The 23,845-nt window shown below is 42.7% G+C and overlaps 2 protein-coding genes across 3 annotated transcripts in view; both read left to right on the top strand.

Moving 5' to 3' along the window:
- The first annotated feature begins 4,237 nt into the window (after positions 1-4,237).
- On the top strand, positions 4,238-15,938 carry gm2a.S (GM2 ganglioside activator S homeolog). The gene is given in 8 exon segments (NM_001092815.1): positions 4,238-4,541; positions 6,922-7,074; positions 10,528-10,710; positions 12,798-13,917; positions 13,944-14,989; positions 15,022-15,289; positions 15,345-15,487; positions 15,568-15,938. Coding segments are annotated over 4 exon segments (594 nt in total). The 5' UTR covers positions 4,238-4,451; the 3' UTR covers positions 12,966-13,917; positions 13,944-14,989; positions 15,022-15,289; positions 15,345-15,487; positions 15,568-15,938.
- Positions 15,939-18,407: 2,469 nt separating this feature from the next.
- The window catches only part of slc36a1.S (solute carrier family 36 (proton/amino acid symporter), member 1 S homeolog), a 46,056-nt gene continuing 40,618 nt past the window's right edge, over positions 18,408-23,845 (top strand). Inside the window, exons 1-4 of one of the 2 annotated variants that reach the window (XM_018254860.2) lie at positions 18,408-18,679; positions 20,917-21,088; positions 21,306-21,396; positions 23,037-23,125. In XM_018254860.2, the coding sequence (XP_018110349.1) occupies positions 20,937-21,088; positions 21,306-21,396; positions 23,037-23,125 (332 nt within the window). In that variant the 5' untranslated portion in view covers positions 18,408-18,679; positions 20,917-20,936. Of the gene's footprint in view, positions 18,680-20,913; positions 21,089-21,305; positions 21,397-23,036; positions 23,126-23,845 lie in introns of both variants that reach the window. The other variant, XM_018254861.2, reaches the window with a different exon arrangement.

The raw sequence follows: 23,845 nt of genomic DNA, 5'->3' as shown, positions 1-23,845 counted from the left end.
ATATTGTTATGGGTATTTGCAGTGGATTTCTGGTCTTTGTCTCCAGCCACATGCCCCTTTTCCAATATGAAAATAGTTATGATTAGAATTGCTATACCCTTTATAAAATCCAGTTTTTCATTTAAAACATCCATACATTTTTGCATAAAATAAGAACACGTAATTTTAAGCAACTTTCTATTTATCAAATGGTTAAAAAGCTATTCGTAAATATAATTGCCAGCTATGGAAAACTGTATTTGCTTCTGGTTTTGACATTTCAATGTAGCAGAATCAGTTCTCCACCAGGTCTGTTATTCGGCTGATCTATGGTTTCAAGAGCCAGAACCAGCAGTGCATTGAACAAATATTATGTTACTTCGTTCATTTTCATTGAATCCAGCGCTCAAACATACAAATAATATCCAGGTTTGGGATCCATTATCTGGAAACCTGTTATCCAGAAAGCTCCAAATTGTGGAAAGGCCGTCTCCCATAGATGCCATCGCTAACCAAATAATCCAAATTTTTAAAAACGATTTCCTTTTTCTGTGTAATAATAAAACAGTCGCTTGTACTTGATCCCAACTAAGATATAATTAATCCTTATTGGAAGTAAAACCAGCCTATTGGGTTTATTTCATGTTTATATGATTTTCTAGTAGACTTAAGGTATGGAGATACAAATTACAGAAAGATCCCTTATCCGGAAAGCCCCAGGTCCAGGACTTTCTGGATAACAGGTCCTGAGTTTTCTGGATAACGGGTCCCATGCCTGTAATAAAACAGTAACTTGTACTTGATCCCAACTAAGATATAATTAATCCTTATTGGAAGCAAAACCAGCCTATTGGGTTTATTTCATGTTTATATGATTTTCTAGTAGACTTAAGGTATGGAGATACAAATTACAGAAAGATCCCTTATCCGGAAAGCCCCAGGTCCAGGACTTTCTGGATAACAGGTCCTGAGTTTTCTGGATAACGGGTCCCATGCCTGTAATAAAACAGTAACTTGTACTTGATCCCAACTAAGATATAATTAATCCTTATTGGAGGCAAAACCAGCCTATTGGGTTTATTTCATGTTTATATGATTTTCTAGTAGACTTAAAGGAGAATTCAACCTGTAATGAAAAAAAAAAACCTCCCCCCTAGGTAGACCCCCTCCCTCCTCTCCCAAGCCTACCTGCCCCCCGGGCAAATGCCCCTAATTTTTTTACTCTCCCCTCCCTGCAGATTTTAGCCTTTGAGTTTACGGCAGCTTCTTCTTCTTCTCCGGTAATCTTCGTGTCTTGGCGGAAGTTTCGGCGCATGCGCAGTTGGAGAAAATTTCCGGTCCCAAACAACTGCAAAATTTTTCGGAAATTTTCGTGACTTTCGGCACATGTGCAGTGGTTTGGGACCGGAAATTTACTCCAACTGCGCATGCGCTGAAACTTACGAAAAAGACTGAAGAAAGAAGATGGCGCCCGTGAACTCCGTGGCCAGAATCTGCACAGAGGGGTGAGTAAAAAAATAGGGGCATTTGCTGGGGGGAGCAGGGAGGAGGGTCTACACAGGGAGGGGTTTTTTTTAATTACAGGTTGAGTTCTCCTTTAAGTATGAAGATCCAAATTACTGAAAGATCCGTTATCCAGAAAATGCCAGGTCCCATACCCAGGACCGCCATCAGAAATCACAGGGCCCCATACGACAACATTTCCTGGGCTGCGCCCACTGCAAGCCCCGCCTACAGGTCCGCCCTCCCCACCCCACAGGTCCGCCCACCACCACACAGTAAAAAAAACAAAAAATATTGGTGGCTAGGGTTCCCACATGTTAATAAAAAATAAAAAGATATTGGTGGTTAGGGCCCCCCCATAAAAAAAAAACATTTGTGGCCAGGGCCTCACCATTAAAAAATATTGGTGGCTAGGACCGCACATGAGAAAAAAAAATTGGTGGCCAGCCCCCCCCCCACATTATAAGAAAACTGGTGGCCAGGGCCACTTAAACGTCCATGCCTTCCTGAAGTCAGCAGCTCTCAGAAAGATGGGGGGCCCGGCTAATCAAGTAAGTGTGGCATGGCCGGGGGCCCCCCTTACCCTTGGGGCCCCCTACAACTCTCCCCCTTGTCCCCCCCTGATGGCTGCTCTGCCCATACCTGTATAATCATCCCACTTCACTAATTATGTCTGATAATATTCCCTAAAGCCTTTGTGACATTCAGCCTCCTTGAGTAGTCGCCAGATTTTTGTTTGGTGATTTTGTCCTTAGCGAGACAACAGGGGGCTCGGCTCATATCACTACAATAAATACGAGTTATTTAGCTTGGCCGTCTCTCTAGAATTAATGGTTTATTTAGCGCTAACCAAGATTACTTATATTTACAGGACTGGCAGCAGCCTTGAGTTTTCCGTCGTTTTAAAGAAATGTTGGTATTGGGGGGGCAAAGAATTTCCATTACTTTTATGCGGCTGAGAATAGTCATCCTTATGGGGTTCCGTTTGATCCACGCTGCACATTTAGTTTTGGGGCAGATTTACTAAAGGGTGAAGCGGCCGTCGCTAGTGAAAATTCACCAGAAATCTCATCCGCACAGGGACATCACCTGTTTACTAACAGGAGTCGAGGGCAATTTGCTAGTGAAAGAGACCGTCGCTAGCGCAGTTTTGCCTCCTTTCACCAGTCGAATTTTCGCTCGAACGTGTGAATTTTCGCCAGAGTCTCCTCCACCACCTTAGACCTGACAAAGCGACATCCTCCTCAATCCTATGTCAGTGACATCATATCGTGTATGCCGGAAAGTCATAAAAGTTGTAAAAAAAAACGCTGGTGATTGTTAATTTTTTAAAGCGCGATTGTCTTCAAAAGTCCTAATTATTAGCGAATTTTTGTGTTAACATTTTTTTCCCAACCATTTGAGGGGCATGTCACATTTGCTTTAGGGTGGGCTCATGTCTAGGGCATTAGAGGATCTCTTTTGTCTTTATTTTGCTTCCTTGGACATTTGTAATAATAAGTGGCCACTTCAAGCATTTGCACCAATATCTCTAATAAAGACGTATAATACACAAGAGCCATGAATATCTTATACATTATATCCTTATAAACGGTGAGTTCTGATGTCATCAGTTATAAACGGTGAGTTCTGATGTCATTTCTGTCACATGACTCACTGAAATGTGTGTATTATAATAAATAAAGTACCCCCAGTTGCAAAATATGAGGATATTATAAGTTACCTTGGAGTTCCATGACCTGTATAAAAGCACTCGGCCTTCGGCCTCGTGTTTTTATATGGTCATGAAACTCCTCAGTAACTTATAATATCCTTATATTTTACAATAGGGGGTACTTTATTCACTTTATTATGGAGTTTATGGTAGACGGCCATTTCTGGATAACGGGTTTCTGGATAGTGGGTTTCTGGATAACGGATCCCATACTTGTACATTATTACACAGAAAAAGGAAATTATTTTGAAAATTTTGGATTATTTGATTATAATGGAGTTTATGGTGGACGGCCATTTCTGGATAACGGGTTTCCGGATAATGGGTTTCCAGATAACGGATCCCATAGCTGTACATTATTACACAGAAAAAGGAAATCATTTTGAAAAATTTGGATTATTTGATTATAATGGAGTTTATGGTAGACGGCCATTTCTGGATAACGGGTTTCTGGATAGTGGGTTTCTGGATAACGGATCCCATACCTGTACATTATTACACAGAAAAAGGAAATCATTTTGAAAATTTTGGATTATTTGATTATAATGGAGTTTATGGTAGATGGCCATTTCTGGATAAAGGGTTTCCGGATAATGGGTTTCTGGATAACGGATCCCATACCTGTACATTATTACACAGAAAAAGGAAATCATTCTGAAAAATTTGGATTATTTGATTATAATGGAGTTTATGGTAGATGGCCATTTCTGGATAACGGGTTTCTGGATAATGGGTTTCTGGATAACGGATCCCATACCTGTACATTATTACACAGAAAAAGGAAATCATTTTGAAAATTTTGGATTATTTGATTATAATGGAGTTTATGGTAGACGGCCATTTCTGGATAACGGGTTTCCGGATAATGGGTTTCCGGATAACGGATCCCATACCTGTACTGCAATATATTTATATTATGGCCAACATGTAAATTGACCCTTTTTCTACCAGCAGAGAGCAGCAACGGAGCACGGCCATCGCTCTACTGGTCACATGATGAGCCTGTCATATGATTGGCTGATTGTCACGATGTGGATAGGCTGATGACTGAAAACACTGGCTGCAGAATGTAGTTGTTTGTCTCCTTGTTGGCTGTCATTCCATCCTTATCGGCAGATAATCAGCCGCACTATTTGCTGTGGGTATACAGGAGCTTGTATATAAATAAGGAGCAACCCACAGCAAGAAAAGAGACAGCGACAGTCAGCTTCTGCGGTGCATTATTTCCTTCATTACTAGACTTGCGGCTGAAATAATGGCTCAGCTTTTCCTTTGCTTCCTCTTAACCTTTGCAGCACTGGAACCATTGGCATCAGAAGCAGCAGCATCAGCATCGTTTCTCTCGGTAAGTGCCGCATGGGATTAAATCAGAATAGGAGACATGCAGTTTCTATGGTGCTGGTATATTTGTGCCAGCTCCGTCGATTCTATATTTAATGGAGCGGAAAGGGTTAATGCCTCCAGCAGTGATCCTTTTCAATTTAGAGAGTCACACACAGCTAGGCAAGAGTTTAAGGGCAGAGACACGCTCAGATTCGGGGATATTAGTCGCCCGGAGACAAATCTCCTCTTCTTATCCCCAAACTGCCTTCCTGCCGGCTAGAATGTAAATAGCCGGCGGGATGGCACTCGGAGCGCTTCGTTTTCCGAAGTCGCCCGAAGTTTCCCCGTAAAGGACTTCGGAAAATGAAGTGCTCCGAGTGCCATCCCGCTGGCTAGAAGGTAGTTCGGCGAGATCAGTCGCCTGAAGAAGAGGAGATTTGTCGCCGGGCTACTAATCTCCCCGAATCTGAGCGTGTGTCTCTGCCCTAAGGGGGATATTTATTAAAGTCCGAATGCCAAAAACTCAAAAAAAAACGGAGGTTTTTTTTACTATAAAATTAGAATTTTTAGTGGAAGAAAAACCCTCCGATTTTTCAGAATTTATTAAACCCAGAGGGTGTTAAAAGTCGGAATAAAAAAGTACTCCAACTCAGACCTGCTGAGTTCATGTAGAAGTCAATAAGAGAAGTCCCGAAGATATTCTGATCTGCGCTGGGTTTTGTGCAATAATTCGAAGATTTCGTGGTTCCCATGCAGAAAATCCAAAAAATTTAGTTTTTTTCCCGCACAGGAAGTTTTCGGGAAAATCTTTTGATAAATGAGGGGAAAAAACCCATACGGATTTGGTCGGAGTAGTTTTCATAAAATAATGAGATCAATTTGGATTTTGATAAATGGCCTCTTTATGTCTGGTGCAGAAAATAAATATACACTGGGGTAACAAAAACCCTGAACTTCAGAAAAGCCAATTTTAGTTCCTTTAGACGTAAAATCTGCAAAATTCATATGAATTTTTCGAGTTTTTTCCAGCACAGGAAATTTTTGGAAAATGTATTAATAAATAAGGGGGGAAAACCCTGCGGATTTGAGTCGTTTTCAGAAAATATTCCGATATTTTACGGCTTTTGATAAATCGCTGGGTGGGTGGGAAATAGCTAGGCACCCCCTATTGATTCTAATACCTCATCTCCTACACCGGGATGGTCCTCTTCTTTAAAAAATACACCAGCCAGGAATACTTTATACTGAGCACCACACGGCCATCTTTTCCCGACCATTACCTGTGCCAATTCTAAAAGCATCCGCAGGGTGGCGAGAAAATGGAAGATCATTGCTCAGAATAAAAATGTACCAAACTGGTGCTTTTTTTCTTATTTTTTAAAAGAAGAGGAGCACAGGCAGAGCCATGAGAATCTGGTTGGAGCCGAACGACTGAGCATTCCCCAGTGATTTTTGAAGTTTACTTCTCCTTTGTTCTAAAAAGAAAGAAAGGATTATCACAGTGGGGTGCTAATTTATTGTTATAATGTCTAAAGGTGGCCATACACGGGCCGATAAAAGCTGCCGACAGACCAAGTCGGCAGCTTATTGGCCAGATCTCGGCCAGATCTCGATCGGAGGGGACTAAAAATCCCGTCGGATCGCGGCCGCATCTGTTCGTTGATGCGGCCCCACGATCCGACCACCCGTTTGCGTTCACTAGGATCTGATCATTGGGCCCTAGGGCCCACGATTGGATAAGCCCGATGTTGCCCACCTCAAGGTGGGCATATCGGAGGGAGATCTGCTCGTTTGGCGACATAGCCAAACGAGCGGATCTCTCCATGTATGGCCACCTTAACCTTAATCTCTGGGCCAGTGCTTCTCTTCACTGAATACTGCTTAGGAAAGATTTTTTGAAAGGTTTCTAATTGTTTTCCTAAGCAGAAGAACATCAGAGCAGCCTCTTTCTTTCTCCTGACAACTTCCTTGACTACTTGGTGGTCAGACTGATCAGAAACTGACCAGCAGGTGGCGCTGTTAGAACAAAATTCATTCATATTAACAGCACATGTATCCCTTAATATCTTGGAATAAAAAGAAAATAAATAATGAATGTAAATGACAAAAGGGCTTAGAATAGCCCTCTCATCAATTTTACATTCACTTATTTTAAAGGTTTACTTTCAAGATTTGCTTTTATATTCCAACTTGTAGATTGTGCAAAAGGAATTTTCATTGAGGTTTTTCTTTCTGATTGAGATCCTGGTTAGGAATGTGATCTAATAAAAGAGGCCATTTAAGGGGTGATAAGGCCAATAGTAAAACCATCCTGAGCCCGATGATCAAAAAGCACAAACAGAAGATGAAGAGTCTACTGGCCTTGAGTCTGTCATAATGGTTTTCTATACTTTTCTTTGCAGGTCAATGGTTTCTCCTGGTCCAACTGTGATGGAGAAAGCCTTCCTGGCAAAATAAAAAGCCTCTCTGTCAATCCAAATCCCATTAACATCCCAGGAGACCTGACTGTTTCTACAGTTCTTGAAACCAAAGTTCCATTGACTTCCCCAGTAAAGGTAATGTTGAAAAAGGCAGGAATAATACTCAGACTACTTTACATGCCAGCAGTGTTCAAGGATTAACTAGTTGACATGGCACTGCTTTATGGCAGAGATACACTGGCAGATTCAGGGAGATCAGTTGCCCCGGCGACAAATCTCCTCTTCTTTGGGGCGACTAATCTCCCCAAACTGCCTTCCCCTGGCTATAATGAAAATCACCAGCAGGAAGGCACTCAGAGTGCTACATTTTCCGAAGTCGCCTGAAGTTGCCTCACGAGGAAACTCTGTGCGACTTCAGAAAACGAAGTGCTCCGAGTGCCATTCCGCCGGCAATTTTCATTATAGCAGTTCAGGATGATTAGTTGCCCCGAAAGTAGAGGAGATTTGTCGCCGGGCAAATAATCTCCCCGAATCTGCCAGTGTGTCTCTGCCCTTAAAGCTGTGCCAATAACAGAAACTAAAGGTGGCCATACATGGGACGATAAAAGCTGCAGACTTATTGCCCCATGTATGGGGCCCTCTGACGGGCTTCACCGATCGATATCGGGCAGAGTAAAAAAAATCCTGGCCCATCTGTTCTTTGATGCGGTCCTATGATCCGACTGCCCGTATTCCTTTCATTATGATCCGATCTTATCCAGTTCTATTATTCGGAATGTGTAAAGTGATTCTGGTATTCCAAGTGCAAAAAAGTCTTTTTAGTAGTCCAAACATCACCAGACCTCCGCACTGCTCACCTGGGGCCTGCTAAAGGCTTTGTTAGCCAAAACCAATGTCAGAACTTTATAACAATATTTTTATATACTTGCTGCCCATATTATATCGAGCAATAATTCGTATGCATCTTACCAGAAGGTAGTTATCAAAAGGCAGCACTTTCTGCTAAAGAAATAAATAACAGATAGTGCTGCATTTTGAACCTATAAATGTGAACGGGATAACTACCTTCTGGTGTGGAGGTCAAGTGACGTTTGGACTAATAAAAATACTTTTTTGCACTTGGAATACCAGGATCACGTTACACATTCTGAACAATGGAACTGGACTCTGTTTTCTGACATAAATTGGTGATTTATAAAAGGACTTGTTTTATTAACTTCCCCTTGAAATAAATTGGGAGGCTAGGCGGTAAACCCTCCAAATATGAATGGCCGGCGGGATGGCATACGAAACTCTTAGTTTCCTCGTGAGACAACTTCGGGTGACTTCGGAAATGTATGCCATCCCGCATTTGGGGAGATTAGTCTCCTGAAGTAGGGAAGATTTGACTACTCTCCCCATCTGCCACCCACCCTAAGGGCTTGGAGAGCAACATGTTGCTCACGAGTCACTGGATGGGGACCACTGTACTAGCCCACAGAACGGAGGTGCTGATCACAGTCATGCCCCAGTTCTCAGATAAACAACGCTACTAAAATTAGAATAAGTTTGCACTTTATGGGGCAAATTCACTAACCTGCGGAGTTGCGCTAGCGCAGGCTTCACCACACTTCGCCACACTTCGCCAGGGCGCCGCTAATTCACTAAAATCCGAAGTTGTGCTCAGGGAGGCTAATGGTAGTGAATTTGCGCTAGCGTTAATTCGTCAAAGAAAGCAAAGTTACGCTAGCTAGCAACAAATACATTACACTACACAAGCCTGGGAAAGCTTCATAAGATAAAATAGAGGTGTTATATTGCCCTACACCTGTGCCCAGTGTATAGTTTATGTGCCATATGTTAGTAAATGTAGGGGGGAAGGAGGGTACCACCAAAAAAAATTACGATCTTTATCAGCCTATCACCCTTAAAAAAGGAAAAGACGCCAGCGTTTTTTGGGACTTAGAAAAAATTTCAACTTTTTTTGAAGCAAGTCCTATCTACTCTATTGCACTTCACCTGGTCTGAGGTGGCGAAGGCAAGTCTGGCGCAAGAGGTAACGTTCAGTTAGTGAATTAGCGTAGTTACGTTCCTTCGCCATAGCGCAACTTCGCCTGGTGTAAGGGTGCAATGTAGTGCTAGAGTAGGTCCACTTCTCTAGCGAATAATTCAGTGCCAAACAATTGACCTTAGAAAGCAAAAGTTACGGAGTCCCTGTTCTAATCTAGTTCACTCAAGTTAGTATCTACTCTGTGGTTTTAATCACTGAGTAGCAAATTTGCAGTCTAGCCTTAAGATGGCCATGACCTTTCCCAACATGTGGATCTGGAATGTAGGGCCAATGCTTGGATCATCCATTGGGACCCATGGAGATCTGGATGAGTACTGCATCAATGTTCCAATATACTCCTCTCCAGACAGGATTTTTCCGATGTTGACTGTTGATGACCATCTTCTTACTATACTCTCCATGCAACCTGACTTCTTCACAACCTATGGCAATATGGTTATTGCAGGCTGAATTATCAGAAGGCCAATGTCCTTGTGATGATTACACACTGATGGAAAAGGCCCCCAACTCAACAAGCTGGTGTTGTTACTTTGCTACAGCTACTACTTACTGTGACTGGAGGTGCACTGCCATAAAGCAACAGCAACAGCCAGTCAACAAGTTTGTACCATGTGGCTTATGAGTCCAAAGGTGTGGATGATACCTATACTTGAGTATCATAGAAAAAAGCCTCCATTGGTGTTGTGCGTTGATGCTTATTCCTTTTACATGTCCCACTGGAGGAGATGTTGGCAGGTTGACCATGTACATGGTACATGATAAATATATATATATAATAGGCTTAATATGCCTTTGTGGTATGTTGTGTTAGACAGGTCCTTTATTACATTATTGCATTCTCCAACAGTAGGTCTCTGTGGATTACTATAACAAAGACTGTAGGGTTCTTGGTTCCTAAGAATGTCACTTTAGCAGCTGAATTATGCACTGACTCTGGTACTTCAAGCACTCAGCCAGAAACAAAGTCATCTGATCACTTGACGTAGATCAACCTTTTTTGTTGTGCAATGCGGGTTTTTTAATTCTGTAAATACTCAGAAGTTAAAACAGCAACATTATGCAACAATTCCATGCATTTCACTAACCTATATCTACCTACTTGAATCACTGTTTCCCATCTGGTTGACTTTGTGTGTCTAATACTGAATTAGATGAAGTTTGAACCTGCTATTTACTTGAGCAAGACTAATAGCTTTGAAATATTTTACTTAGTTGTGGAAATAATTATTTCTTAAAGTGATATTGACATGCTCTTGTAGTACATACTGTATGAATCTTATTATATGTTGCAGAGCCCATTGCAGTCTTTGTCCTGATGCTTGTCTTCTTCTTACCAAAGTTCTCATTTACTTGCTAGTCTTGCCCTTGTGTCTTTCTCAGGCCCGTAGGCAACTTGATGGTGACCATATCCTAATAAATTTTAATTCCACTGGTCTCATGGTTAAATGGGGAATTACATTGTTGGCTTAGGACCTTTTTTAGTTTACTTAGCATGTGTTGCCTCTAAGTTTAACCCATGTTCCATTTCCTGACTCAAGGTCATTATAACTGCCGAAAAGGAGCTACTGGGGGAATGGATGAAGGTCCCCTGCCTTGACAACATTGGGAGCTGCACCTACGACAATGCCTGTGAACTGATTGATACTATATTTCCACCAGGGCAACAATGTCCAGAGCCTCTGCGTACCTATGGCCTTCCCTGCCATTGTCCCTTCAAAGAAGTAAGTTTTATGGAATCATAGGATGAAAGTAACACTGAATGTGATTAAGGGACTAATTTAAAGTAATTTATGAAAGAAAAGTCCTGAATAAGACGAATAGACCTTGCATCCCTGGCCTTAACTTGACCGTGCAGTGCAATTTTGAGCTCTGGTGGATATAAAGGAATTGAAGAGAGTACAGAGATGTGCAACTAAAGCTAGCAGATAGCTGGGATCTATTTTTCCAATAAGATGGTTGAAAAAGGTACCAGAGGGACATTTGTAGCAGCCAAGTTTTGGGCGAGTTAGCCAAGTTCTAGAAGTCTCAGTTTGTCAACAGTGAACAGGGTCAAATTCTAAAATTCAGTGCAGGCCCGGAAAGCCACAAAGGCCGGGCCTAGGGCGGCAAAAATTCAGGGGCGACATGCCGCCCAGTCGCATTAAAGTCAGTTGCGCAGGCGCATTTACGCATATTCAGGATATGCGCATATACGGTAATGCACAAGGTGACAGGGAGGGGAGAGAGACCTGGAGGGGGAATCAGAAGCTGAGGGGGAAGCAGAAGGGGAGGTGGACAGGAGAGACGTGGATGCAGAGGGTGAAGCAGAAGGGGAGGGAGACTGGGAGGGGAGAGAGATGCAGATGCGGAGGGGGAAGCAAAAACTGATGGGGAAGCAGAAGGGGAGGCGGACAGGAAGGGGAGAGAGACGCGGATGTGGAGGGGGAATCAGAAGCTGAGGGGGAAGGGGAGGGAGACACAGAGGGGAAGGGGAAAGAGACGAGGAATCAGATGGGGGAAGCAGAAAGGGAGGAGGACGCGGACAGGGAGTTGGAGATGAGCAGAGACGGCCTAGGGGTGCCCCGTTTGTAAATCCAGACCTGATTCTGTGGATGTGACCTGAAAATGGGTGGCAAAGATTTATCCTTCTCCAGGACAGACCAATTATTGTTGATCATCTGTATCGATCATTTTTTTATCTGGGGTGTATGTGTATCTAAAGGATGAAGTTAGTACTCATATCGGGCAACAAATTCTTCTGAGAATGGGATGGCACCTTAAAGATCATGTCGATGGTATCCCATTAATTTTTTTTAACATTTATTGCGTATGTAAATTGTTCCCCACCACTTTTAAATACTTTTAAATACTTTTTAATAAGTGCAGTGAATGACATTAAGGTTGATAAAGGCGACAGTGTGGGCCGAAACATTGGATACACAGTAGTGAATAAGTAAAAGTTCACGAGAATTCACGAGTGTGCTGGTCCATCTTGAAGGCTTGAAACAATCATTGAACAAGCAACCATAACTGTATTTGAGTAGCGTTTGGACAATTTGGACAATAAATATTCAGAGGCAGAGTTCCTTCTTCAAAATATACCCTTCTGCCGCCATGTTTGCAACACGAATGCAGACACGCTGGAGACTGGGCAGGAGGGAGATTTAAACAGCTGCTGAAATCTCTATAATTACATTTTATATAATGACATTTTTGATCAATGTCTATAGACATTGATCAGAAATGTCAGTATGACTATGGGGTGCAGTTGGACAGCTTTATATTGGGTTTAGATCTCCTTTAAAGGAGAAGGAAAGGCTAAAATTAAGTTTATCAGAATAGTCTATATAAATACACCAGTTAACCCTCAAAGTAATGCTGCTCTGAGTCTTCTCACACAGCATTTCTTTACATCTATTGAGTACACATGGACTTCTGTATCAGACTTCCTGTTTTCAGCTTAAACCTCCTGGGCTAGGGCTTGAGCATGCTCAGTTTACTCCTCTCTCCCTCCCTCCTCCCCTCCCTGCTGTCATCTGAGTCATCTGAGCAGGGAGAGACTCAAGCAGGAAGTGATGTCACAGCAAGCTAATATAGCAGCTGCTATCCTAAACAAACAGAGAGAGCTTCTAGAGCTGTTTACTCAGGTATGGTAAAGCATTCTGCAGAATAAATATAGTCTTATAGCTTGTACTATTGCGGCTAATCTATCGGCAATAAACTGCTTCGGTAGCTTTTTCTTCTCCTTTAAAAGTGTTCTTCTGACACAGAAAGAAGGTTAGTTATCTTATCTAGCCTCTAACCAGTCTTATTTTTTTTTTATTTTCAGGGTGTTTATTCTCTCCCTGACACCACTCTGACTTTGCCTAACGTGGATCTCCCATCTTGGCTTGCCAACGGCAATTACCGCATCACTGGAATCCTAATGGCAGACAACAAGGAGATTGGCTGTGGCAAATTCACATTCTCCCTGGAGTCCTCATCTTGGTGGTTTTGAAGAAAACTGGTCCTTCTGTGAAGAAGAGAAAAAAAAAATTAAAAAAAGATGTGTAACCCTTAAATGATTAACCCTGTCCCCCCTAATGTCAATGACCTCACTTCTACTACAGATTCACCATACGATGGAGGTATGGACATGGGCCATAACTAATTAACATTAAAATAATATTTTTTAGGGTAATTCTTCTCTGGCTAATTTGCTTTTAAATTATTCTTTTTTTTTTAAATTGAGAACATATTTCAGAGTATCTTTGCGGTTCTTAGAGGATCTAGGTGGACTTAAGACCATAAGAGAATAAAATTAGTGCCAAAAGTAATGTCCAGTAGCAACACCTTGTGGTCACAGGGGGTCATTTATAAATGCAAAGTACAGTGCAATGTGCCAAAATCAGGGCTAGTCAGTGTGCGACTGGGGTCCACCAGGCAGGTCTGGACTGAGAATTAAAATAGGCCCTGACATTTCAGGTACACAGAGACCCAAACAGCCCACAAAGAGGCCCAAACAGCCCCCCACCAGCCCACTAAGGTGTGCCTTTCTATGGCACCTCAGAGCAGCCCCTCTGGCATTTGCCAGAACACACAGATTGCCAGTCTGGGCCTTCCACCAGGGCTGCCAACTCAGGGGCCCTCCAATCAGACGTGACCCCCACACCAGTCACAGCCCTCTTAGCCCCAGTCTAGGGTTGCCACCTTTTTTTCTTGTGAAAACAGCCAGGGGGCGGTTAAGTGAAGTAGGGGGGCAGGCTGGTGACATGGGGAGGCAGGTGACATCAGGGGTGGGACTGATGTCTAGTGATGGGCGAATAAATTCACCAGGCACTTATTTGCGGTGAATTTCCACGTTTCGCTGCTGGCGAATACATTTGTGAATCTCCGGCGAAAATTCCCCAGCGTCAATTTCTGATTTTCACAATTTTTTCGTGAAAATTTTCAAATTGCTAGATTTTTTTGTGAAACCGAATTGCTAGATTTTTTAGTGAAAACATTTGAATTGCTCGATTTTAAGGAAGACGTTGGAATTGCTAAATTTTTAAGTGAAAGCATTTGAATTTCATGATTTTTTCGTGAACTTTCTGATTTCATGATTTTTCGTGCATTTTTCAGCGAAACGGGAGAAATTCGCCCATCACTACTGATGACGTGCCAATCATCGATTGGCTGATCACCATGTCATTCACTTCCATGTCCTGTCTGGATTTCCGAATTCAGAAAATCTCGACATAAACTATTGTGGTGCAGGTGATGTAAGGGGCAGGACTGATGATGTAGCAATCAGCGATTGGCTAATCACCATGCCATTCACTTCATTGTCCTGTCCGTATTTGCTAATTTGGAAATCAGGACAGGAACTTTTCACTTTTGGTCCTTGAATCAATACATCCTCCTCTAAAAAGTAGATGTAGTTGAACGGTGTACACTTGTCTCTCCTCTGTATTGTTTCTGTGCAAGGAGGGGGAGGAGCCTCCACCCTCTGTGAGCTGACAGGAAGGAATAGGGAGAAAGGAAGTGCTGCTAGGAGAGAGGAAGTGCTGCTGGGAGAGAGGAAGTGCTGCTGGGAGAGAGGAAGTGCTGCTGGGAGAGAGAAAGGGCTGCTGGGAGAGAGAATCAGCAGAGTACAAGCAAAGTGCTGCAAGCTCCCAGAGTTTTCTGTGTGGGAAAGTTAGTAGGGAACCCCCAGTGGCAGAAAAGTGAGCTCTCTTTAGGGTGCGGAAGGAAAGGGGGTCCTTGTCAGGGCTCTGAAGAGCAAAGTGTGCTCTTGTCAGGGCTAAAACACCTGCTAAGGCCGAGGCCCATATTACTTATTTACTATTTTTTTATAAATTTGTAATACCCTTAACAAAAGCCCTTGGCCCGCCCCCAATCACTGGAAACATAACTTTTCTCCGCCTTCTGGCCATTGCACAATGTGGCTCCACCCCCTTTTACATCACAGTCTGCCCCCACCACTGGTCAGTAGAAATTTTATGAAAAGGTGGCAACCCTACTCAGGGCACGGAAAACCAAACAAAGTCCTTCTCAGCAACTGCCACATAAGTGGAGATTCCCCTCAGCAGCTCAGAGATCACCAGCTGTGTTATTTGAGTGAAGTTGCTCCTGACTGGCAGGCTGCCTGTATCACTGTAATTTAAAGGAATAGTGTCCTGCCAAATAAATCCACCAACCTTTCCACTGTGTATGTAAATTGCAGATCAGAGAAGTTCCCAGGGAGGGGTATTACAGTTCAGCCTGTCCTGACCTTGGGTGGAGGCACGGCATTTTATAGTGTCTCCTTTATAGCGGAGGCGCAGGACTCCTGTAGCGCCACACGCAGGTAAATGGGTGCTAGATCTTATGCAGTATCTTTTGCTTTCTTGGAAAATGTGTAATTAACAGAGTCCCTGTGTTCCTTTCAGGAACGTCCTTTTCATGTTGCACCTGAACATGCAACTGGCTTGTATGCTTATGCCATTTCCAGCACCCAAAGCATTGCCTCATCCTAAATAGTGCAATTTATTTGTTAAGAAAAAACTGCATGCATCTGAAGCGTGCGCTACATTAGAATTGAATTTGAATGTTCAGTAGAATAACTGCGATCACATCCGGGACCTGCACCCTCTTAGGGCCCATTCAGAGCTGGTGATAATTGATATCTCTGGCGGCAGCACAGAGGGAATATTTTCAGCACTGGTACTGGGTGCACATCCTTCACTGGCCCACCCATGGCTACATACTCCACTGTGAACATTGGGAATTAATGACATTTTGGTAAAAACTGATTTTGATTACAGATTTTGGTACTTTTCACTGGCTACAACCATGAATAAAATCCCCTTTGTTTGTTGTAATTACAGCTGTTTAACTTAATAATAGGCTCGACAAACAAATTCCTACAATGGCTCTATCCTTTAAGAACCCTTTCAAAGGTAGAATTTCTTGCTCTGAATCAAAAGTGAAAGATAGCAATCAATCAAATAAATCTTATTAGTTTATATCTCTGCTTCTTACTATTCGGTGTGTTATATTTCTTGCCCCATAAGGAGTGATACATATATGATACGTATATTTGTGCATAAACTAATGAAGATCTGCAGTCAACAGGTATTTTATTTGGAACCTGTTATCCAGAATGCTCAAGACCTGGAGTCCTTTCATAATTTGTATCTCCATAGCGTCTAAAAAAAACATTTAAACAGAATTATATCTTAGTTGGGAACAAATACAAGGTACAGAGAAAAAGACCCCAAAATGTCGAGCGGCAACAAATCTCCTCTCCTTCCGGGCGAATATTCTCCCCGATCTGCCTCCCCTGCTAAAATGTATATCGCTGGCGGGATAGCACTCGGATCGATTCCACCAAATTCGGCACAAGTGTCCGGAGGACCCTGAGGGGAGTTCGGGGCTGAGTGCAATTGCACTCCCTGCACCCCTGATAGTTATGCCATTTATACAAATAGAATTATAGTGAGCTGCTTCTATATGCTGTTGTCATATTGATTGTTCAGTGTACAATTTGGGTTATTTTTGGGTTACTTTTAAGGGTGGTGGCACATGTGCGGATTCCAGGGAGATTAGTCGCCCAGCGACAAATCTCCTCTTCTTTGGGCGACTAATCTCACCGGAATGCCTTCCTGTCGGCAAGAATGTGAATCACTGGCGGGATCGGATAGGGATCAATTCGGTTTTCCGAATAGCCCGAAGTTTCCTCATGAGGCAAAAACTAAGCGATCGGAGTGCCATCCCACTGGCGATTCACATTCTTACCGGCGAGAAGGCATTTTGGGGAGATTATTCGCACGAAGAAGAGATTTTTCACATGGCGACTAATCTCCCCGGAATCTGCACGTGTGCCACTACCCTAAGGCATTTCGGGGAGATTATTCGCCCCTAAGGGCAGAGACACACGCTGGTATTTTGGGAGATTAGTCGTCCAGTGACAAATCGCTTCTCCTTCGGGTGACTAATCTCCCCGAACTGCCTTCCCACTGGCTTCATTTTCCTCACGAGGAAACTTCAGGCGACTTCGGAAAGCCAAAGAATTCTGAGTGCCATCCCGCCGGCCATTTAGATTTTAGTCGGCGGGAAGGCTATTCGGGGAGATTAGTTGCCTAAAGAAGAAACGATATGTCGCTGGGCGATTGATCTCCAGAAATATAAGCGTGTGTCTCTGCCCTAAGGATCAGGGTACACAGGCAGATTTGGGGAGATTAATTGCCCAGCGACAAATCTCCTCTTCTCTGGGGCAGTTATTCTCCCTGAACTGCTGCCCCTGCCTTCCGGCCAGCTAAAATGTAAGTCACTGGTGGGATGGCACTCGGATCGATTCGTTTTCCGAAGTAGCCTCACAAGCAAACTTTGGGTGACTTCGGAAAACGGATTGATCCGAGTGCCATCCCGCCGGCGATTTACATTTTAGCCAGTTGGTAGGCAGTTTGGGGATATTAGTCACCCCGAAGAAGAGGAGATTTGTTGTCGGGTGACTAATCTCCCCGAATCTGCCTGTGTGCCTGCCCTGACCCTGGCTTTTGGCTAGTGTTTTTTGTAAGTCTTTGGCTGGTTTTGAAATGTAAATCTGGCAAACCTGCCTGAAAGGTCAAAGATAAGAAATGTATCAACAAAATATATTAATTTAGAACATTTTAGAGAGTCGGTGACCCATTCCTCCCCACCCTGCAGAGCTGCTTCACAATATTTATGTCATTGAAGCTTATCTGCTTTTGAGACCCCAGGTCAGGGAGCATAACTACTGGGAGTGTTATCCTTAGGGTCAGGCCACACCGGGCGTTTTGGGGAGATTTAGTCGCCTGGCAACTAATCGCATAGTTTTTGCGGCGTCCCCAAACGCCTTCCTTCACTCTGCGCCGGCTAAAATGAAAAAAAAACGCCGGCGCTAATCACACTACTTTGGCCGACTTCGGAAAATGAATGTGTGAGTGTGATTAGCGACCGAATCTCCCCAAAACGCCCAGTGTGGCCTGACCCTTAAGCTGGCTGCAAAGATCTGATTTGGTTTTCGGACCGACATTTTTCGTACGGCGGAGATCGGTCGTTTGGTCAATCAGACAGGTTAAAAGATTTCTGTCGGCAGTAGGTAATATCTCTACGTGTATTGCCGATCGTACGATTTTCAGAGGGAGACTGTCACTAACTTTGGTCGAACATAACTGATCTGTTCTTTTACTACTTTATTTGATCAGAATGGTTAGTGACAGGTCCGGAGATGGGAAAGTCCGATCGTACGATGATTCAAACTATCAGATCTTTCGTCTATGGCCAGCTTTACACAGAAGACTTTTATGCAGATAAAAATGTAAAATTCAGGGACAAGCAGCAGCTCCACTGAACATCACAAGCAGGAACACACTGTGACACATTTTAGTCAGGCTGGGAAACACAGGGACCTAGGGGCGGGACTTAGACTGCTATTGCACAGTTCTACTTGTCACTCACAGTTATGACCACTTCCTGTGAAAGAATGAAAGGGCAAACACAGCTCTCGTTTCAGCCCAGAAACTGAGCAGACGTTCTCTTTCCATGATCAAAGGATGCTGTGTTAGCTGCAAAATAGTAAAAAAAACAAAGTGTGCTGGCCGGTGAGTTCCAGTTCCCATGGAGACTGTCAGCCGCAGAGGCTCACGTGTGTCATGTGATGTGGGTGGATCACGTGACCTGTGACTACTAGAGAATATGGAGAGAAGGAGCCGGGGCTGAGAAGGAAGGAGCCTGGTTCTGATGGTAAGTGGCTGCTAACAGTTTATTACTTTAATATAATGCTGCAGTCTGGGGCGTAAATATATCATGTTAGCCATTCATTTAGATGCATGCTGCAGACTGAACTGATTTATGTGCAGCCCTGCATCTGAATGAATGGCTAATGGAAGGCTGTGGATTCCATATGTGTTCGGTTTTTAAAGGAGAAACAAACCCTACAGTTAAAAAACCCCTACCCCTAAGGTTGCCACCTGTCCGGTTTCGAAACAGGACAGTCAGGTTTTAGTCAGGTTTTTATACCTGTTGTCCGGTCAGAAGTCTGAAAACCAGGCAAGCCAGTTATCTGCTTCCTGTGCCCTGTGGCTAATCAAAGGCTGCCATGTCATAGACCTGCCCCTTTGTGTCACAGACACGCCCCTCGCGTCCAGATACGTCCTTTCGCAGCACAGACATGTGCCTTTACGTCACTGGCCCCGCCTCTGATCCCTGGCCAATGCCCCTTAAGTCTTTACTTACCCCTCCATGCAGATTTTGATGTGTCATGTATAGTGCTTACAAATACGTGGTGTTTTTTAGGTGCACTTAAAGAGATACTGACACCAGAAATTAAAATCTTTTTTTACTTCTATCATAATATTGCCTTTGAAAGCTACTTATAACTTTGCCATAAAGTATTTGCCCAATGCTTTTACATTACACCTTCCCTCACTCTGCGCCGGCTAAAATGAAAAAAACTCCGGCGCTAATCACACCCGCCGATTCATTTTCCAAAGTCACCCGAAATTTCCTCGTGAGGCAACTTCGGAAAACGAACCCCTGCGTGTGATTAGCGCCGGCGTTTTTCCTTTTAAGGCGGCGCAGAGTCAGGGAAGGGCGTTTGGGGAGATTGGTCGCCGCAAAGACGAGGCGATTAGTTGCCAGACGACCAAATCTCCCCAAAACGCCCAGTGTGGACTTACCCAAAAACAGTGTGGGGACTTCATTATCTGTTTACTGCTAGGTTTAAAAAAGGAAACCCACTTAAAGGGGTTGTTCATATTTAATGAACTGTTAGTATGATGTAGAGAGTGATATTCTGAGACAATTTGCAGTTGTTTTTTTATTACTAAGCGATTTAGCTTAGCAGCTTTAGCAGCTCTCCAGTTTGTCGGTCATTTGGTTGCTAGAGTCCAAATTCCCCTAGCAACCATGCATTGTTTTGCATAAAGACTGGAATATGAATAGGAGAGGCCTGAATAGAAAAAGGAGGAATAAAACGTAGCAATAACAATACGTTTGTAGCCTTACAGAGCATTTGTTTCTTAGATGGGGTCAGTGACCCTCATTTGAAAGCTGGAAGGAAAAAAATGAAGAAATAATGAAGACCAATTGGAAAGTTGCTTAGAATTGGCCGTTTTATAACATAGCAATGGCAGAGACACACGCTCAGATTCGGGGAGATTAGTTTAGTACATTTAGTATACCCCCTTTGAGTCATAAAAACCCTTTGAAGGGCCACATCTGACCAGAAAGCCTTCAATAGAGCCCCCCAAGCCTTAGAGGATATAGAAGACAGTACTGGGGTACAGTTCCACCCTCAAAAACCTAAATCAGCAGATGCAGCAGCTCCTTATCTCCAGCTCTTAAACCCCACTCCAAGGTTTCTAGCTCTCTTGTCTGCTCTTGGGTCCTCTTCAGCATGTTATGGATTTATGCAGAAGGATTAATAACGCCGGTAGGGATATAATACTCGTGCAATACTGTTAATACTGTTACTGCTAAAACGAAGTAAGTTTTATCTGAAATGTCTATATAAATACACCAGTAAACCCTCAAAGTAATACTGCTCTGAGTCCTCTGTCAAAAGAAACACCATATTTATTTCCTTCTATTGTGTACTCATGGGCTTCTGTATCAGACTTCCTGTTTTCAGCTTAAACCTCCAGGGCTAGGGCTTGAGCATGCTCAGTTTGCTCCTCTCTCCCTCCCTGCTGTAATCTGAGCCCAGAGCTATGAGTGAGTAGGGAGAGACTCAGGTAGGAAGTGATATCACACAAACTAATATGGCAGCTGCTATCCTAAACAAACAGAGAGCTTCTAGAGCTGTTTACTCGGGTATGGTAAGTCATTCTGCAGAATAAATATAGTGTTATCGCTTGCACTATTGTGGCTAATCTATTGGCAACAAACTGCTTCAGTAGCTTTCCTTCTCCTTTAATACTGTTAAATATGATACATACCAGCACTTGCCAACCTATCATTGTATACCTTCTCATCAATAGGACTGAATCCCCCAGAAGCTATGGATACCTCCAGGCTGACATCTGAGCAGTACAATGACTACAGCTCCACAGAGGCCAGTCCCATTGAGGAAATCTCTCCAGGAGCCATTGGTAACTATGTGCCACGGCCACGGCAATATGAGAGGCTGGGAGAAGACAACAGCAGCACCACGTAAGTCACATACATTACTATTGGAATCTTATCGCTGAATGTTTACTGCTGATACCTATCATGGATGACTATATATATATATATATATATATATATATATATATATATATATATATATATATATATATATATATATATATATATATATATATATATATATATATATATATATATATAAAGTTTGCTTCATCATGGCTCTTGTCTCCCTACATTGCAGGTGGTATCAGACATTAATCCATTTGTTGAAAGGAAACATTGGAACAGGACTGCTGAGTCTTCCTCTGGCAGTGAAGAACGCTGGGATTGTGGTAGGAATGTTACTCTTCATGCACGTGCAGATATCTGGATAGACATACGATGAAGGGATGCTCAGCAGGGACTTTAGGAATATTGATTTTGGCTATATAGCTATGGGACCTGTTATCGAGAATGCTGGGGACCTGGGCTTTCTGTAATTTGGATCTTCATACCTTAAAGGAGAACTAAAGCCTAACTAAAGAAGTAGTTAGAAATGTTGTACATTATGTTTGTGCTTCTGTACCAGCCCAAGGCAACCACAGCCCTTTAGCAGTAAAGATCTGTGTCTCCAAAGATGCCCCAGTAGCTCCCCATCTTCTTTTCTGCTGATTCACTGCACATGCTCTGTGCTGCTGTCACTTACTGAGCTTAGGGAGCCACTCATAATATACAGTACACATAGAATAGAAATGTCACAGTATAAGGCTGATTAGTCATTAATACAGATAATTACTACATGGCAGCACAGAAACCAGTGCAATTTTTATCAGAATTTAATAATCAGCCCTTATATTAGACTTGATCTGACACATGGGGAAGAGTTATAATGAGCTTTAAAAAAATGAAATGCAAATTCAAGTGTCTGTAAATTGTCTTTCTTTCACTAAAAAGTGAATAGTGGCAGTGGAGTAGGAATCTTCAAGGCATAAGAATTATTGGATCTAACTGTCAATGATTATCTGACACCCAACTGCTGCATGAAGACAGAATGAAGAGAAACAGATGCTGAGAGAGGAATAGCGAAGATAAACTTGATTATTTCAGAAACGACCGAATTTTTAATTGATTGTATTTAGAAAGTTTTTTTTTTATTTCAGTGTGCTGAAACATATTACATTTTCATGTTGGTGATAGTTACCCTTTGAATAAGCCCTTTGCCATGGCACTCTACTGCTACTAGGTCCTTCATTAAATCCGTAGCAAGCAGCAATTTGCAGATCCAGGGCAAATCTGACTATTGTTTCTAAACTGAACGTATTCTTTTAAAGGATAAGTAAACCTTTAAAATAGGTGAATGTAAAATTGATTAGAGTGTTAATCTAAGCATTTTTGTCATTATTTATTTTCTCTTTATTCCAAAATATTAAGGGATACATGTGCTGTTAATATGAATGAATTTTGTTCCAACAGCGCCACCTGCTGATCAGTTTCTGACCAGTCTGACCACCAAGTAGTCAAGGAAGTTGTCAGGAGAAAGAAAGAGGCTGCTCTGATGTTCTTCTGCTTAGGAAAGATGTGAGAAAGGTTTCTTATTCTTTTCCTAAGCAGAAGAACATCAGAGCAGCCTCTTTCTTTTCCTTGACAACTTGGTGGTCAGACTGATCAGAAACTGACCAGCAGGTGGCGCTGTTGGAACAAAATTCATTCATATTAACAACACATGTATCCCTTAATATCTTGGAATAAAAATAAAATAAATAATGAATGTAAATGACAAAAGAGCTTAGAATAGCACTCTCATCAATTTTACTTCACTTATTTTAAAAGTTTACTTATCCTTTCAAGTCAACGTTTCAATATACACCGAATGAATATTACCTATAGTGACCTGAACTGAATTTGATAAATTACCTTTTATCGAACCCTAATAATATGAGTAGTATCTCCGACAACAACGCTCAATTGATCTTTTCTTGTCTTCTTTTTGTAGCTGGGCCCCTTGAGTCTGGTTTTTATGGGAATCATTGCTGTTCACTGCATGGACCTGCTGGTTAAATGTGCCCATCACCTTTGCCAAAGGTAAGGTCTGCCCTCATGATATACAGCCCACATAACTGCTCCTGTCACTAATAGTAACAGGGATGAACTGTTTGCATCACCGCAAGTAAAATACATAAATCTGCACATTTTGAAATAGAACCTTGCAAACCAGGCGAGAGGCACATCTAATAGCCTTGAGGAACCAGGTAACAGTGACTTGTCAGTTTAATTCACATAAATAGGTAATAGTGTAACCGCAGTTCCCGGGGTTCCCCTTTGGTTCTGACTCGGTACTTCCCGTTTCTCCTCAGGGGGAAATTCACAATATTAGGGTCTGGCCACACGGGCAGATTCGGGGCGACAAATCTCCTCTTCTTCATGTCAACTAATCTCCCTGATCTGCCTTCCGCCGGTTAAAATGAAAATCGCCTGGGGGCAGGCATTCGTTTCCGAAGTCGCCCGTAATTGCCTCACGAGGAAACTTTGGAAAACTAAGCACTCCTAGTGCCTGCCCCCAGGTGATTTTAGACTGGCAGATCGGGGAGATAAGTTGCCACGAAGAAGAGTAGATTTGTCGCCTGGCGACTATTTTCCCCGAATCTGCCTGTGTGGCCAGACCCTTAAGATCTGTATGAGTCAGCGCTAGAAAGCTCGGGGAGACAAGAATGCAGCAAATAGGGATTCTAAGTGTAGTGGATGTTGATTGTTGTAGTTCCACACCTTCCCAAAACTTACTAAAGGGTGTCAGATTACTTCTTA

The sequence above is a fragment of the Xenopus laevis genome, chromosome 3S (assembly GCF_017654675.1).
Source record: "Xenopus laevis strain J_2021 chromosome 3S, Xenopus_laevis_v10.1, whole genome shotgun sequence".
NCBI lineage: Eukaryota > Metazoa > Chordata > Amphibia > Anura > Pipidae > Xenopus > Xenopus laevis.
This window is presented reverse-complemented; position numbering and strand designations above follow the sequence as displayed.